At 38.7% G+C, this 18290-nt stretch overlaps 1 protein-coding gene across 1 annotated transcript in view; it reads right to left on the reverse strand.

Annotated features, from left to right (window-relative positions):
• Positions 1 to 18290, reverse strand: part of GABRG3 (gamma-aminobutyric acid type A receptor subunit gamma3) — a 329920-nt gene that overhangs the window by 142677 nt on the left and 168953 nt on the right. The window contains exons 4-5 of the mRNA XM_013954066.2: positions 16890 to 17110; positions 14425 to 14507 (exon numbers count right to left, since the gene is read on the reverse strand). Of these exons, the coding sequence (XP_013809520.2) occupies positions 14425 to 14507; positions 16890 to 17110 (304 nt within the window). The remainder of the gene's footprint in view (positions 1 to 14424; positions 14508 to 16889; positions 17111 to 18290) is intronic.

The following is an 18290-nucleotide window of genomic DNA, read 5'->3' on the forward strand; positions in this document are numbered from 1 at the left end:
GAGAAGAAGTTGCAACAATTTTCAATTTCTTTTACATTTTTTGTGGTGTTTAAGAAGGCCAGCACTGAAAATTGATTCGCTTTAAAATTTGAAAAAGAAAGATGATTTTCACAAACACACATTTATATTTCTGTATATGAATAAATTGTTTTACAAGGAAGACTGAGTGCAGCTAACAGAGGCAGCAAACAGATGCAGCAGTTTGTGCAGCAGTGTCTGGGCTCTGCTTAGAACTTTTGAGGACCTTGTTGGAAGTTGTGGGGGCTTTCTGGTGATCCCCGAGGAGCTAGAGGGTGATTGCTGCTAACGGGAAAGGGGAGCTAGGCAAGGACAACTACAGGAGGCCTTAACTTCTCCTGGGAGAAGCTCTAGCTAGGTGTAGCTGCTGCTAACAAACCCTCTTGGTTGCCCCTGATCAGAGGGAGTTGGGGTCTTTAATCCAGGTGGCCCTTGATTGGGGTGGGTCAAGCACCCTGTGAGTCAGTGCTAGGGAGAGGCCTATATAAGAGCCAAGCCTAGAGCACAGCTCCCAGAGGCAGTGAGCAGATGCAGCAGTTTGTGCAGAAGGGTGCAAGAAGGCACCTTTGCTTCCAATCCTAGTGGTGCATGCTTCCTTGGGTAGGGTCATGACATGCTGCAGAGCACATTCCCCAGTAGCCATTGGAGTTGCTGCATTGGCTGTGTCAGAGGCTGGGACCCAGACAAACCCTCTGACAGCTGATGCAGCTGTGCAGGTCTCGGGCTGCAGGGAATGCTTGGGGCCTCTCCGTGAGGCCTGGGCTGGCAGTCACCTCTCCTGCAGGAGGTGTGCTGCTGTTGATGAGTTGTGTTCTCAGGTAAGGGAGTTACGGGAGGAAGTCAGTAGGCTGCGTAGCATCCAAGAGGATGAGCAAGAGAGAGACAGGGTATTCTTGGAGACTGTACAGCTCCAGGAGTCCCAACCCCCCACAGCAGGGGAGTTGCCGGAGGGCTCTGTGCCGTGTGAAACGGTACATCATAACACTGTAGAAGATGGCTGGAAATTGGTCACTCCTTGTAGGAGGAGAAAGGCTCTTACTCCTCCTGAGGACTTGCAATTGAGGAACAGGTTTAGTGCCCTCCAGGACGAGGAGGAGCTGGGCATGGCTGCAAGGGAAGCAACTGGGACAACAGATCCTGTGCCTCGTGGGAACACCCGGAAGAAGCAGCGGGTGATTGTTATGACAGACTCCCTGCTGCAGGGGATGCAGGCACCTATCTGCTGACCTGACCTCTTGTCTAGAGAGATTTGTTGCTTGCCAGGGGCTCGAGTATGAGATGTCATGGAAAGACTGCCAAGGCTTGTCCACTCGTCAGACTATTCCCCTCTGCTGCTCTTCCATGTGGGCACTAATGACACCAAGGGCAAACTGGAAACCATCAGACAGGATTTCAGAGCTCTGGGGATGGTGGTCAAGGGTCTGGGAGCCCAGGTCATCATCTTCTCAATCCTGCCAGTGAGGGGGATGGATGGGAGGAGGAGGAGATGGATTTTCCAAGTTAACAACTGGCTGCGCTGCTGGTGTTGGCAACAGGGTTTTGGTTTCTACGACCATGGGATCCTGTTTGAAGATCCCCAACTGATGGGGAGAGATGGGATCCGCCTCATTACGTGGGGCACGTGTATCTTTGCTAACAGATTGGCCAGCCTGGTGCCCATGGGCTAAGCATTAAAGGTTACTACTATGCACTGGCCATTATTATGTTTTGTTTTGGTATATATAGTTTTCTAAGATAGTAACTGGAAGCCCTTTTGTTGGTGTAGTGAATCACAGCTAACAAGATTATAAATAAATGTCATCTGGAATCACAGAAGCACCTCAGTTTTCCTTCTGGAACTCCCATACAAGTAGTAATTAGTCTCAGCTTGCTTAACTTTTGAAACCTGAGAGTGCCACTGACCAGGGTTTTTGGATGCCAGTTCTGCTAAGCCTTGACATAAGAAATACTGTGATATTTTACAAATAAATCAATAAAAACCTACAGTACAAATCCCCCAAACAACTCCGAGGTTTGCAAGTTGCTGGGAACTTCCTTTTATCTGTCTCTCTGAAGTCTTGTGCAGGTTAGACAAGAAAAGCTTTAAAGATTTCAAGCCTGGACTTTGCGGAAAGGTATTGGGAACAAAAAGAAATAAAGGCATGTTATGAAATACTTGAATATCTCAGTTTCCTTTTAATCATAAGAGACATTTATCCAAGAGTCTGTGGTTGCCTTCTTTGGCTGCCAGAGGCAAGCAATGTTGTCTTATTGAAATGTTGATTTTTCAGAGAACTGCTGAGAACAAATACAACTTCCAGATCAAAGTTCTCTTTTGTTGAAAGTCATCACTCACAGACAAGCTTCTCCAAGCTCATTTGGTCCAGTAGCTTCATTTGAAGTTAATCAATACAGGAGGAAAATACTGTAAGGTACAAACATGCACCTAGCGCTGCTGCTGCTTTTTTTAACTCAAAAAGGGGCAACTGACCTTCCATAGTTAAAACATGGACAACATTGACTGTTTGTTCTAAATGGTTAACATTTTTTTTTTTATAAGATGATAATCTTTTTGCTGCCTGTTGGAGAAATGCATAGGAAGCTCTGTAAGTGCAAAATAGCTACCATTTTTCCTTCAGGTTCTACATTTTGAAATACACTATGCATATATACTTCATATATGTATGAACCCTTCTGCAGTGAAAAATCAGAGTCAGAGATGATGCAAAAGCTAATAAGTGGCTAAATAATAAATAAATAAGTGCAAAAGCTAAATAGCCAGTGGCTTTATGATCGGGCCATTTACAGGCAAAATGAAAAAGTACGCTCAGAATCTTTCCATTGCCCTTTTAAGACAAGAAATTTGAAATTAATGTCTCCTATCCAGGGCTAGGGAACCTCAGGGTGGAACCTTCTTTCTGTTGAGGACCAAAAATTCCTACAGTCTTTCACAAAACTGAAGTATATATTCCTCAAAAATAAAAGTTTATATTTCACAGGAATAGCCTTTTTCCTAATCAAACAGTTTCTCCTGAAAATTTCTCATCAGCTCTGATACTGATACTTCATCAACTCAAACAGCATGAGCTACGCACAATATGCCATTGCAACCCATCAATGATATAATATTCCCTGAGTTTTTTTAAAAAACACCACTGTAGAGAATTTGCATTCAAATGTCAAATCAGTTAATGTAGATAAAAAGAAGACTTATAAGCATAGCAGCATCAGATTGCCTCAAGGCCACAACTGAGTATTTTATATCTACCCCATTAAGAAAAAGTTAAAGGGCAGTCAGATTCTCTATTTTAGAGGATTTGTTCTTTTTTTTTATTGCATTATTCTTTTTTCTTCTATATAGTTTCTTGCATACTGGTTATTACCTTAGTAGCAGAGCACCTGCCAGTAATGAAAAGATTAAAAGCTGCCACATATCTGTTTTTTCATCCTCTCTTATTTTTCTGGATGTGTGTGGATGTGTGTGTACACGTGCATAAGAATGCTTGCCTGAGAGAAAGAGAGAGAGAGAGAAGAAAGGAGATTCTTCTTTTGGTAGTTTTTTTGTTGTTGTTATACTAACGTGTTGCTAAAATTTGTACTGAAAACAAAACTGGAACAAAAGATGGTGAGATCTGCATGGAACCTGGTTTCTAAGATGTTCATCTACAAATCAAGGACTAACTTCATATCGGCCTTTCACACATACTGTTTTCTTACGTTCCAGTGAAGTAACATTTTCAGTTAGGAAATCCTAGGGCATGGTACAGAATGCCTTGAACTCAGAATGCCTTGAGACCCAACTCTTCTTTGCTGAGAGGCCCATGTCAAGAATAGTATGGCTCTGATGTGGTTCTGTAGTAATCTGTGTTGCTAAGGATGAAAACAGAAACATACTGATGGCAGCACCTTAAGCTCTGAGAATTTCAACTCATTCCACTTGCTGAAAACCAGATTTGTTTTAATGAGGCTGTAGATTTTTCACTTATGGTAGATTTCCAAAGGGAAGAAATGCAGATGCCCAGTCAGACTGCCAAGATGAAAAGAGCGGACGTTAACTGGGATGTTCCCCAAACTGATGCGCTCAGGCAGACCAAAAAGGGGAGACAGAAAAGACACCAGTGCAACTGGCAGCAAAAGCAACACATGAAAGGAAGCAAGCAGTCTGATTATGGTTACACCTCAACTGGTGGACCCAAGAGAACTTCTGAGCTCCTAGATACAAATGCATTCCCTGGACAGTTCCTAACCCCTGTCAGGACATAACAAAGGCACACATTAGCCCTCCCCATTGTGCTTTGGTTTCCCTAGGAAACTCAGATTCAAGGAGCTGGAAAGGAGCCTCAGTGTCTTCTGGACAGCTTTCTAATTTAGCCAACTGTCCCAGGACAGCATGTGCCTTTTGATCACTCTACGTGTAGCTCTATGTATTATTTCCTATGACTGATGGAAAGGTTTTGTGGGAAAGTCAGCTAGGCCTGAGCTGAAACAGATCAGTGTAAGACTGCCAGAAGTCACATATGAAAAAATTTAGGAAGAAAATAAATGACTTCATAATATGCATGGCTAAGCCAAACATTAAATCATAACTTAATTTCCATTCCACAGAAATGATCTCTGAATTTAGCTATACAAAAAGTAGAGTGTTTCATTAAAAAATAGGAAGAAGAATCAACAGACAATCTGCATCACATGGGAGATTATAAAAATATTTATTTAAAAATGAAGTTAAAATTAAATTTGATATCTCAATTTGTGCTACTCTTTTCTCCCATCTAAACCTTATCACTCCTTTGTTTGTCTGTCTGTCTAAGGGGGTATCTAATAGGAAGATATAATCCCACTGTATTTTGTTTTGACAGACATATACTACCCAACTATGAAAAAGGATTCCAGATTTATTAACAGTCATATAGCAGCCCATTACACAAAGTTAATTACCTTTTAAGGAGACAGACCTGCCCTTCATAGCAAGGGATCAAGCCAGTCAGACCTCAGCAACATTACTGTAATGGGAGCAGATACAGATGACATTTCTCTGATCCTCCTCTAGCACTAAAAACAAAACAACGGGCAAAGCTTCACCACTGCATTAATTCCTTCCCTTTCTTAGCTGTGTGGGCTCTAGTGATGTGGTTTTGTTTTTCTGGTAATTTTGCAGAAATCAAAGCAAGAAAAGGGAGGGTGATTTTCTCATGGTAATGTTTCATGTTTCCAGGCTGTCTTCTTTTGCCAGTCCATGTTAAAGGTAAACAAAATTAACAAGACAACACTAATGGGCTGAGGACTTGATGTTCTCATTCTGTTTTTTGAATCTGCTGTAAGAAAACCTTTGATGATTTCTAATAACTTCATTATCATCGGTCAGTCAAATCTAGCAAAAGTAACATGCACTGACTGGGCTCTAGCTAAAATTCATCTAATCTGACAGTCAACAGTCACCACTTTTTGTTAGACTTCTGTGGGATATTGCAAATTATCTGACTGACCTTGGAGATTCTGGTCTCTCCTTGTTCTCCTTTTCTCACCTCCCCAGTGATTTTTCTTTGCATTTGTTGTGGTTCTGACACTTGTTCTGTATCTCTTCATTCTCAAAGTGCCAAACAGTTTTTCTACCCTTGGTAGAAGTTCTGCATCAGTTCTTACATGTCCCACAAAATACCACTGAATTCAACTGCACAGTTCTCTCAGTTTGGAGATGCATTACTATAACCCTCAGTGTCACTACCAAACTCAATAATGCAATCAATTTTTATTTTAAAAAATCCAAACATTACAACATCTAAAGTAATTAGAAAATTAAATGCTTTTTGTTTCTTAAAAAGTATGCTACATCTTCTCCAAGGGGACTAAAATAGCTTGAACCTTCTGGCTGTGCTGCAGAGCTCATCTCTTGCCTTTGGAAATGTGCAAATAAGGGTAGGAGAACGGAACTGCTGCAGGGGGGATGTGATCTGAGCTTTTAAATTGCCTGCTAGTGGGTTATTTTGAATTGCACTTCCATTTTTAATGTTATTTTTTGTGAAGTACCTTTCAGTTATATCAAGGGAGGTTAGAAGGAATGAACACATGTAGTTATTTCAGCATTTGTGAAAATCTAATGCTCCAAAAGAAAGGAACTTCAAATAAGCATATGAAATCGCCCTGTGCACATAAAATGGAAAATATGTATTGGAAGGTGCCTTAGGAAGTTTCTTTAAGAACCACCAAAGATCAAAATCTGCTCATAATTCAACCAGGAGTGAACTAAACACAGCATTGGTAAGAGTCTGAGCACTTTTGACTGTTGACCCAGGTGCCCATGAGAGACTGACTCACATAATGCTAGCCATTCAGTCTGCTCGCTCATTTTGAAATAAAACACCCGTAAAGGGGCACTTTTATCTTGCCTACAGCCAATTCTTTCCTTACAGAAGGCATTGCTGTGACTCCATAACCGAGACTGAGAAAACATCTCTATTCCAGAACCTCCCACATTGTCCTGTGATGCAGCTGTTACTAATGGAGTGTCAAAAGCAACATTCCTTCTCATATTAAAGAACATGATGCAAAGGAGTGTGATCATCTCTTGATGCTCTGTATGTCATAGAGATGACCGCTCCATGTCAGGCGTTGCAAACACAGTGTTGCCAGGAGTTTACAAGTTATGGATCAGGTTCTCCATAACAGTCAGATTCATTTGCAAACAGGTTATCAAATATATTAGTGAACAAATACAAATAACATTAATAGGTAGTATATAATACGCTTTGTATTACATTTTGGGGAGAAAGGTATTTTCTTCCTACCTGTGGAAATACTTCTGGTGCATTTGTGTCACACTTAAATTAAAAAAAGCCACCTTGCACTGTCATAGGATAATGTGCTTATAGAGGTTTTGGCTTCAGGTAAACAACAAATATCATGAGATCTGTGATAAAGTCATGGGAGTTAACAATGACTGTTACAAGGCAGAGATGCCAGCGCCTTCTGATACATTCAGCTGTCAGTCACGCAAACAGTAACCTGCTTTGCTTCAGGCTTTTTCTCTTAGTTTCTCCTGGAACCATATAGTATAACTTGGTCAGGTATCTACCTTCTGACTAAAATATGGCTTACAGGAAAGTTTTTTTAATTGTTTTTGATACTGATTTGTCTTACTCTTAACAGCTCTGATTAATTGAAAATTTGGATACAATTCTGTTTAATAAGCAGTAACACATGCTGTGTATAAATGAAAGAGACTTCTGGGACCATAAAGGTGTTGGGAAAGACTGACAAGAATATCAGCTTCACTTAGTAGACAGCAGGCTCCCAATATTCCTTGTTTCAAGGACACTGTCTAATCCAGATTTCCTGAAAGTCAAAACATTTCAAAAAAATACCACAGGGTCCCCAAATCTGGAGAAAAAAGACTGGAAGCTTTGGGAGTCTAGACTCCACATGGGAGTCTTAGGGTTTCCAGTCTCCTTGCTTTAAAGTTAAAGCTGGAAGTCCCAGCCCTGAAATAGTTGCATACCCTAAAATTCAGATGCTGGAATACGAGCAATTTTTTGGCTCTGCAGCAGATGATTGGCTAGAGAGTTTGCCCCAGTGACACAGGCCTCCCATCTTCCTCAGGCAACCAGGTAGGTAAATGGAGATACCTAGGATCCTTGGAAGACTACTTCAGAACTGGAGTAGATGGCAACTTCCTGGAGTAGCTCATCACAAATCCAGACACTGTTTCAGCAAGAGTTTGCTGGACCCAAGATATCAAGAGTTAAGCATTTTAGGCTTCACTAATCAGCAGTTGCTGAAATTTTACTCTAGGGCCTAATTCCTCCTGGAAGTAATGGCACCTGCTGCCTCTCCAGAGGAACCTTCAATGTTGTGCAGAAAAGTCTCAAGAGCAAGTATAAAAGGAGAGAGGAATTTGGCCTGCTACTAACCAAAAACCTGAACTCTCTGGGAGAAATAGAAATCCTCAGAAGAGCAGGGGATACTACATGAATTAACCAATGCTATCAACTTTCTATGATCGTCAGGAAGGCAATGGACAATCTCCAACAACAGGAAGGTTTCACTGCCTTTCTTACTAAACAGAAATTTTGTGTATATGGATGACTACAGACCTAGTGATCAGGGTTTTTTTAATGTCTGTTACTCTTGTATCACAATGTGTTGCCTAAATTTGGAATTGGCACAGAACCATATAGTCATAAATGTTTAGAAAGTTGTCTCTGATATACCTTCACACAATAAAGCAGAAGACTAAGAGAAAGATGAGTGCCACACCGATATTTACAATATACGTTAGTCTCACATGAAGGCATCACAAATTAGATTTAGAAAGTATAAAATTACAGTGAACATACTTATACCATGGATGAATTTGGACAATTTCATAGATGTATACTACATCTTATTGGAGTAATTAGACAAAAATCAGCAGAACTTCCAGATGCAAAGTATCTTTTAAGATTTTTATGAGTCTTGGCTTGGCTATAAAATGAAGGATCATAAAAAGATAAGACACACTTAACACAGAAATGTAACACAAAAAAAGGAGATATAGTAGCCAATGAATTAGATAAACATATATCATAAATATATTAGCTAAATATATGTATTTATATATTAGATAAAAAAGAAGTATCTGTGGGGAATTTCAGGGAAACCTAAGAAAACAACAGAACAAACTAGTGGCAGATTATATTCAGAACGCCTATTGGAAGGAACAATTGAAATTACTCACATAAGATTATAATATATTTCAAATTAACTGTATCCAGGTATCACTATGGGAACCTTAGTAAAAAAAATGCTTAAAACAACACAAGTTAATAAAAGCAAAAAGGATCCCTGTAGAATCATGCACTCATTCTAAATCCCTGGAATAGTCAACTTCTCTTTGAATACTGCATTGCACACCAGTCAAAATATTTGAAAAAAATGCACAATGAAAATAGTGAAGTCTAGAAGAAGGCAACAGTAACAATAGTAGCAATAGTAACAAGTTTTGGTCTGAGAAGTGTTGGAAGATGAACAGGAGGAGGGATTTGTCACAGATATACTTTGCATTCTTATACATGACACAAGTCACATGCTGAGTACAGGGTTTGGGAAGAAACTTTCAATGGACAAATTTTTCACAAATACATTTTTTTTCTCTCTGTGAGTCTTAGTATTGACTATTCTCTGAAATAAGACAGCCTGAAATAAGAAGAGAAGATGCATGCCTTCCAGTATACCAATTCCTACCTTCCTGTAAGAGGAAAAAGCTGCAATAGCTAAAATATGCTTGTCACAAAACCTGAATCAAGAATTCCATTGATGTCCCATGATCTGGTTCAACCCAATTACAGAGAAAACAGATGGGATGTTCAGATTTGGATTAAGGCTCTTTCTGCATGTTGTAATACCTTCCCAGCATCTTTAATAAACTCCTCTTGAGATATGAACATTAAGCTGTGTTCCTTATGGCCTGTTCTTCCTCAGGAGTAAAATTCTGCCCTCAGACTTTATTAATGATTCTACTGATGATACATGAGATGAAACAAAGCACAGTTCCTTCCACAAAAACAGCATTTGCTTTTCTAGGCTAGGAGGAATAATAAAGAAACAAATTAAAATTGGTGATGACGGCTAGTTCTGCTAGAAAATTAATAATATGAGGCTCAAAGTACTGATCATCTAAATTGCATATCCATAAAAGGTTTCACGTTCAAAGGGGTATGATTTGATTGAACAGAGTTTACATTTAGAAAGAAGGAATCTGCTTCTTTCAAAAATTGTCTTATATTTGGATGAAATTTTTTAAATGCATTTCACATTGCTAGAAATTTTGCTGTCTCCTATTTGCAACTGAACTGAAAGCATTTGGATTTTTTGTGAACATTTGTGTATGTATTTTAGTATTTGCAGTAGGAACAAAATTCTAGGCACGCCCACCTTTTCCTTCCTTGTGGCAATCCTCTGATCATGGCAACTCAAGACACTGTAGAACCTCTCACTTGGGAAAACATAGGTAATTGGCTACAAGTAATTTCGGTTTTATTGCATAAGTTTAGTATGTTTTTTAAAATAAACAACAGTGTAATAGTGGCAAGAAAAATAAGGCAAAAAAAAAAAAATTAATCAACTCAGTCTCATGATTGCACCTTGCAGCACAGCTCAATCTTACTGCAGCTGGTAAAGCTTTAAGCTTGGCCTCACAGATTGTTTCAGACCTCAGCTATGCGGCTAGCACAGATTTCCACAATTCATTAAGTTGTACATAACTTGTTGTTATAACGTAGTTGACGAGATGCTCTGAACAAGCTGTAATGGGTTTGTCAAGTTCATTTTGGTGTGGCTGCCATATGCTGTGACCTGAAGGAGTGTCACAGATTCAAGTTAATCTTGAGCACGTGGATGAGGAGAGGAGAGGGAAGGTTTGTTGATGGGCTGAAAAAGTGACCACCTTGAACAATTAACTGTTGTGCATATGTGGATGCAAACATGTCCAGATTATTCTGCAGTGAGCCTAGTCCTCCCAGATTAAGAAAATTCAGAACATTCAACAGTTTCACCAATAACAGAAAAATCCAAAATAGAACCATGTAGGCCAGCTGGAAACCAGTCTTGTGGCAACTCTATTGGAAAAGGGGCCCCTTAATAGCTTAGCTAGACAGCCACTGGATGCTCTAGGGAACCAGGAACTGCTAAAGGAGCAGGCAGTGGTGCTCTTTGTAACCAACTTTTTAGTGTTTCTTTTGCCTAATATTTCATTTGAAAAGCTTTCACTAACTGAGAATAAAAAATAGGAGACATTAGTAGGGAGTGATCTCTCTATTTTTGATAGCTACCAATGCATTTTTCTTCTGATTTGTCCAATCATTTCTGAATCCTTACAAAAATCTAACGTCCTTAGTATCCTGCGGCAGTAGTTCCACAGTGCTTAACTTCTCATTTCCAGCCTGCATGTTGCTGCTGTGCCTTACTTTTTATTCTTGCACTGACATCGTCCTTCAGACAAAATACCTTTGCTTCCTCACTGTTGTTTAACTACCTCTATGAAGCTTTTGGCAGAATCCTGAAATTAGATTCTGTCAAATCAGTGCTGAATAGAAATAACCAAGATGGCTTAATGAGGTACTTGAATACCAAAAGCAGTACAGCATCCTCCCTCAGCTCAGGAGGATAAATTAGCCCAAGTGAAGTACCACACCGATAGAATATCTTTAGGTAGTACTACTTAGTACTTCATAAACATATGAAAAGAATGCAATCATCTAGAGCAAAATCTATCAATGTTTGCTATACTGAGGTCAAGTCACAGCATTGATTCTTTCTTCACAACCACCATCAAACACACATTAATACCATGTAATGGCATTAACAGCATGCAATGTTGTAACATCTCTGTATAAAGGAATCCTGCTTGTCACATGTGGTTGATCAGCCCAATCAGGCACATGCAGTGGGAAAGAGAGCTATCGCATTGCATAGCAGCCTTGCGTTGTGTTTAGTGATGTTGGGCTGCCCTTGTCATGTGAGCAGTGTGCCAAATGTGCATCTACATAAGGATTGCGACAACAGACACCCACCTGACATGTGCCCTAATATGTCAGATGATTCATCTCATCATGTCACTTGAAGCACATACAAAACTCGGAAAGTGAGTAAAGAGTTTTCAATTTCAATATTTCCTAATTCCTATAATCAAAGAGACTAGAGTGCTCAATGAACGGTCCTTGAGCGGCAGCTCAGGAAACTGTACAAACTGCTGTCATGGAAATGCTCCCTACATTACAGTCTTTCCCAAAATTGTTTTTCTGAGGTACTCCTTAGCTCTAGCCACAAATAGACATTCAAAAATCACTTTAGAGGAGAAAAAAAGCATGTTCCAAACAATACTCTTCCATAAGATTTTCTGCAGAAAAGGGTAGATATGTTTTAGCAACCAGTATTAGCACACTGAGATGGTCTCTTTTTCCTTAAACTACTGCTTTCTCCTTATTCATCAAGGCAACCAGACCGAGTAGATCTCAGTATTCCCATCTAAGGAATATTAACTGTCCCCAAAGCAACAAAAAGGTTAGGGTGTGAATTAGTTGGCATTAGAGGAAAATACTCTCAAAACAATTTGAGATTAGCCTTACATTTCTGAAATATCAAGGGAAATTTCTATAAAAAGCGAAATCTTTGAAATATTAACCTTGTTCATGTGTGCGTAGAGATGTGGGGAATATTCTGTAAAACTCATGAGTTTTTTTGCTGCCTGCCTACAGTGGAATCTCCAAAGATTTGTCCATGTGTAGGGCAGCAAAAGAAAGGGATGCAGAGGGAAGTGCTGTTATGACATGAATTCTACAACCATTTAGGTTTTTATTTTATTCGAAGACACACCTTGGAATCTCAGTCTGTAATAAGCTTGCTCTTTCAGAAACTTGTCAAACTGGCAGTAATAAATCATTCAGGCATTCACTCAGTCATTCACTTCATAAGTCCCACCAAATATCATGTATCTTCAAACTTATGTACATAATGCTGAACAGAACAGAGTTAAAAACCAAACAAATCACACAGGAGATGTCCTACTATTATGAATATTGCAGTGCTAAAAGAGCATTCAAGGAAAAGAACATAACCCAGTATGAACATAAAGAAATAAGCTCTTTTTATCAATATGAGCAAAAAAGGTTGACAAAGCTATAAAGCACTTTTAATATTCAGCCAAGTGTTGTTCCATCTGGCAAGAAACTATAATTCGAATATACACAGAACAAACTGGAACACGTTCAGCTTCTGCTTGATCCTATGCAATCTTCATCTTCTCTAATGGTGATACATATGTGTTTTCAAGGGCAGAAGGGTTCTGATCTAACAGATTTAAATTAAGAGTGACCTCTTCAAATCAAGGTGTAATTTGAAATTTTGCCATGGAACTGAACGTTCTGAAATTCAAACTGATATTCTGTTCCTTTAAATAAAAAAAACATACAGCATAACTTACATTCAGCAACTGTCTAGTTATTAACAACAAATGAAGGTAAGATTTGAAGCTACTTCCCTGCCCATTATAGTTCAACTTCTTCTTTGGATATTGCTAAAGCAGGACCTATCACATTCATGTAGTAGATTTAATTAGTATCTGTAGACTGGGACTTAATTTTTAAGACCACACACTCCTTTTCTAGTACTGCAACACATCACTGGTAGATTGCCTCAAGGCAAGGGTAGGTTTATGTAGTAACTAAACTTAGTTGAGGTATGTAGAATCCAGTGACAAGTGTTCATTAGTAGTAAAGCTCATTCAGGAGGTATCTGTCTCCTGTTCACTTCAGTATGCATATATTCCACACATCTGAATTAAGCATACACCTATGCATTTTTGCCCAGGCTCACACATCCACATAAGTCATAAAAAAACAGCAAAGTTATGATAATATTTTGGGGGGAAGGCAGCTGTTTACATTGGCAGATTTTTCTGAAAAAAATTTCCTGGGGAAAAAGAAAAACATGCCCCGGATCTGCTGAAATCCAAATCCTGTTTCCAAATGATTCTAAAAGATCACTGTCGGTGCACTTTTCATAAATTAAAATCAAAACCCATCTATCACAGCAACATAACTATTAGAAAAGCACTGAATAGTATTAGTCTTGTATCGCTTTTAAAGAGATGGTGGAGAAAACACTGTTTTCTAAATAGAAAGACAAAATAATGCATTTCCCATTCATTTACAGATCCTGACACTTGCAGTTTATCAAAGGGAAAATCTTTAGGGAAGACCCTTTTAAAAATGCTTGCATTAAATCACTTTGCATTACACAGCTATGCAGGTGTATCTATGAGCTGATAGCTCTCATGCTTTTTCAAATGAATCAGCACGAAGAGAACCTTCCCTCACAGTAATATTAAACCTCAATAGTAACTTTCTTGACTTTTGTTTCCCATCCATTTCAACAATATATTTGTTTCGTCCATTAGGTGTATCTTCAATATACCAACAACACTACATACAATACAATGCAGCTGGGACTACTGGAAGAGCTGAGCAATAACAGGAAAATGAGATTTATGGTACCTACACCAGTTATTGGTGTAGGTACTGGGCCTGTCCCCAAGCTGTGCACCTCCACAAGATACTGCAATTTCTTTTCTCAATTACTTGTCATATGATTTTCTAGATCAACATAGCCCAGACTGGCATGAGTATCTGTTTGTGCTGAAACTGTGACTGTAGTGTCAGCTAAAAAGGCTGGTGCTGGCAAAAATAACAGAGTAAATCTACAGAAGACTTCATGACATAAGTCCATGCCAGGAATGCTAGAGAAGAAACAAAAAATCCCCTGAATATTTAAGCAAACCTAAACATCCTCTCTACTGGTTGTGGATCAGCTGAACAACCTGACAGAAACTAGAAATAAACTCATACCTCTACATACCTCTTACATACAATAATAAAGCATCAAAGCAGTACTTACAGCTAGAGAATATCAATGGACATGAGTGTTCATCCATTGGGAAATTATGTAGTTGCAGCTGGCATTCAGCATTGATGGTAAGCCTGTGGAGAAACCATCTATCTGTCACTATCTATCAGCACAAGGAAAAGTTAAAAGGAGGTGGTTAGGTAACCTTAGATAATCTTCCAAAAGAACTGTGACATCTTTAAGTAAGGCCTCCAAACAAAAGGCTGCATATACAAATCGTTTATTGGCTATTTAGGCCTGCTTTAAAATAATGATAAATATCTAAGAACACAAATAATTTCAAATACATCCTTAAGAGTCTCCTGATCCCAAAAAATCTGTGCATATGTTTTTCTCTAGACAGTTTATATTTAAAGGACATGGAATGGAAACAACTGTTCTTTACAAAAATAACAGAAAATGGATGATGTGGTTTGCAATTCCATGAAAATAAAATCTTATAAAGAATCTTGTAAGGAACCTTCTCTGAATTTACTTACACTGTGAAATTAAAATTCTTTCCATCATTTTGGGATACCTCTCAAAAGCATGTTAAATCTCTATATGTCATTCTCTCCTGAGTAGCATAGATATAACAAATAAATGACCCATTAACATAGACCAGCAGAAATGTCTTCAGCCCCATCTGAAAGCTTGTTTTACATGGTTTCCTAACACAAAGGAGACCATGAAGGTAGCTAATTTAAAAATGGCTATTAGAAACAGATAATCTTCAGTCTGATAGACTACAAAGTCAATCTATTTACCTGAGCAGATTGCAAGAAGTACTAGTTTATTATGTAGACCACTACAGATCCGTAGTGGTCAGGAAACCAGACACTGTATTAACTGTGTGCCTGAGTTTATGCAACAAGCATGGGCTGGCGGGGGGGGGGGGGGTGGAGTTCAGTTTTTGTTTTTTTTTTTAAGGCTAATTTAAAAGCTAACAAACTGGATTTGGAAAGGTCTGGTGTCTCAATTGTAGGATGACGAACAGAGAAAACCTCTGTCTTGGAAAGGTCACTTGTGAGGAACTGACCAGCATTTTTGTACTGACACTAGAACAAGAGCTCAGGTGTTACAGCAGGAATGCATTCATGCCCAAAAGTAGCCAGGGAAGAGGAGGCAAAGGCAAGGAGCATGAGTCAACCTTGCACACTTTCTCCTGAATACAAAATGTTTATCGACACATCACAGAACCTGCACATACAGTAGTTACCACTCTCATTCTATACTGATAATGTGTGGTAATATAAATCAGATAGATAAATTATTTATTTTTGAATTACACAGTGTTACTAATGAGCAATGAACATTCTTATAGTTCCTCTTATGAGAAAAGGAGGCTGAGCTGAGTGGGAGAAAAGGATTCAAAACATCTTTCACACATTCAGCATGCTCATTCAAAGAATCCACTGGGTCAAATATTATCTCATTTTTATCTGTTTAAATAAATTTTGCAGTCCATGCATGCGACATAGTTTCTTTAGTGATAGGTATGTAAGTCTAACTATCATTAGGTAGACACATAACTCGCCTAGAAATACTGAAACAAGACTTGATTTAAAAAAAAGAAAAAAAATAAAGAACAAGAGAGGATTAAAGTTGTAATCTTAATCACCAAAATCTTTATCCAAAGGCTACTGACATAAGCAAGAGCTCTACCACTGAACTCAGAGGAGCAAGCCTAAGAAGAAAAGGACACTAAAAATGTCAGTAGCATTTCCAACTGTTTAATTCCTTTCTTATTGTTTAACAAAGACTTGTCATTGAAGTCCAACTTCAATTGCAAGTATGATCAGTATATGATATTGCACTCAGAAGGCTGAATAAAATCACTGCAAAAATGTAGCATGAAAGGAATATCTCTGAAAAAGTTTGCTTTGTGAAATCTGGTATATGGCAGAACTTTCTTCTGTGCAATTCAGTTCTTCCACTAAGTAAAAACATATTTTGATTTCCACAGGCTCTTTTTATGCAAATATATACAGTGCCTCTAATACCATACAGTTGATGGTATCACAAAGTTTAGAAAAACTCTAAAATCCTTCCTTCCAGCAATTCACGCTTATGATGAGATGTGACATGCTATCTTTCAGTGTGTCTTATCCGAAAAATCAAGCATTGGCATTAGCATGAATCTAGAAATACTTTATCCAGTCTTGCACCTAAATCTGATCGGAAAGGTTTCTGGCAGGATTTATGGGACTATATGCTTCTGATTTTAACAAACACTGAAAAATCTGACTTCTACAATTTAGGGAAACTTACTTTCAATACTTAAAGATTTTTTTTAAAAGACAATGCTTTGTTTTTTAAACTCTGCAGTAGTTATGCCTGAATTTTCAATAAACATTTGTCAAGCAAGGTCAGTAGGCATCAGAAAGGAAACAACAGAGGATAACAGAGAAAGCTCTGAAAATTACTACCAAGCAAAAGACGCTAAAAGCTTTCAGCTACATACTTTAACTTCTTACCTGAGGGTATATAAGATTTTCCCATCGTTCCATATCCTGAGGAGCTGGTTGGGGGTGGTGATCCAGTGAGCTTCCGCTGTTTTGGAATTCCGGAATATCGTATCTGGTATCCAAATCAAACCAACCATGTTGCTGTTCAGAGTCAGTATTTTCATGGTGCTGTTGAAACGAAGACGGCTGTCTGTCCACGTCTGGGCAAAAAATATATCAATTTGATATTCCTGTAATGAAAGCATGATATGCAAATTGAAATTTGTTCCATGCTTCTCACTACTACTTGGTCTTCTATAAGGTCTATCCATATGTAGAGCGGCAAGATATGTTCAAGCCAACGGAGCTATGTTTTCCTTTTTACTGACCAAGGAACTAGACTTTTAACCTTTTTCCTCCTTTGTTTTCTTTCTCTAGCTACTTTAGAAAAGGGGCCAAGCTTCTCTCTTGCTTTGGTCCTGTGCCATAACAAATTCTGCACTTTCACATCCCTTTCAATTGTCTCTGAAAAGTCACAGCTACAAGATACAATTTGCATAGGCTTCTATGTCATAGGGCAGAATGATGAAAGAATTATTTGAGTCTGTGTTAGCAGTAGGTAAATATGAACAGGAGCAATATAAGTACACTGGGGAACAGTAAATTCCTCTGACTCTGGCAATGCCTTTTGTTTGTTTGGGGGTTTTTTTGGTAATTCCAATAAATTATTTGTCCTACTTGTAACCAATTATTCAGCCACTCTTTCTCAGGTTACACTACAGCAGAATTAAAAATGCATGTTTGTGCTTCTTTGAGACACCTCATGTACTTCAATGCTAAGAGCCAAGGGGCTGTTAACCTATTACCCTGAATAGGCTAATATGGCTTACATGTCACAATCTCATCCTTTCTTTCATTCCATGTCTACTGCTGTAAATAAGCGGTAAGTAAGCAGCCACAATAGATATAATAATGCCGAAATTAAAATATATATGGATGTACACACAAAACGATAGGTGAACACACAAACACACTGGCTGAAGCACAAAATACCCCATACAAGAAACTGTGTTGAAACCAGTATTCAGATTGTGAACTCCAGTCCTCAGAAGCCAGGAAAAGGTCATGTTTACATTCACCATGTTTTCTGCCTCTCCCTCTTTCCAGACTGCTTAGTCTCTGACACAGGAATCCTATGGAAACATGTATCCAATCATGTCATGAAAGACCCTCTCAGTATTGCAGGGCTGTCTGCATTCATGACAGTGACAGCTTTCGCTCACGTGACACAAAGTTTATGTTGCGCAATGCAGGCTAATATGGGGGCTGAGGGGAAAAAAGCTCCTCAGATCCTCTGGTAAATGCACTCTTGATATAGCTGAACAAAGAAATAAGGTTCTTTGGAAAAACAGGTAGGTCTTGCCTTTGACT

Source organism: Apteryx mantelli, chromosome 1, assembly GCF_036417845.1.
Source record: "Apteryx mantelli isolate bAptMan1 chromosome 1, bAptMan1.hap1, whole genome shotgun sequence".
Taxonomy (NCBI): domain Eukaryota; kingdom Metazoa; phylum Chordata; class Aves; order Apterygiformes; family Apterygidae; genus Apteryx; species Apteryx mantelli.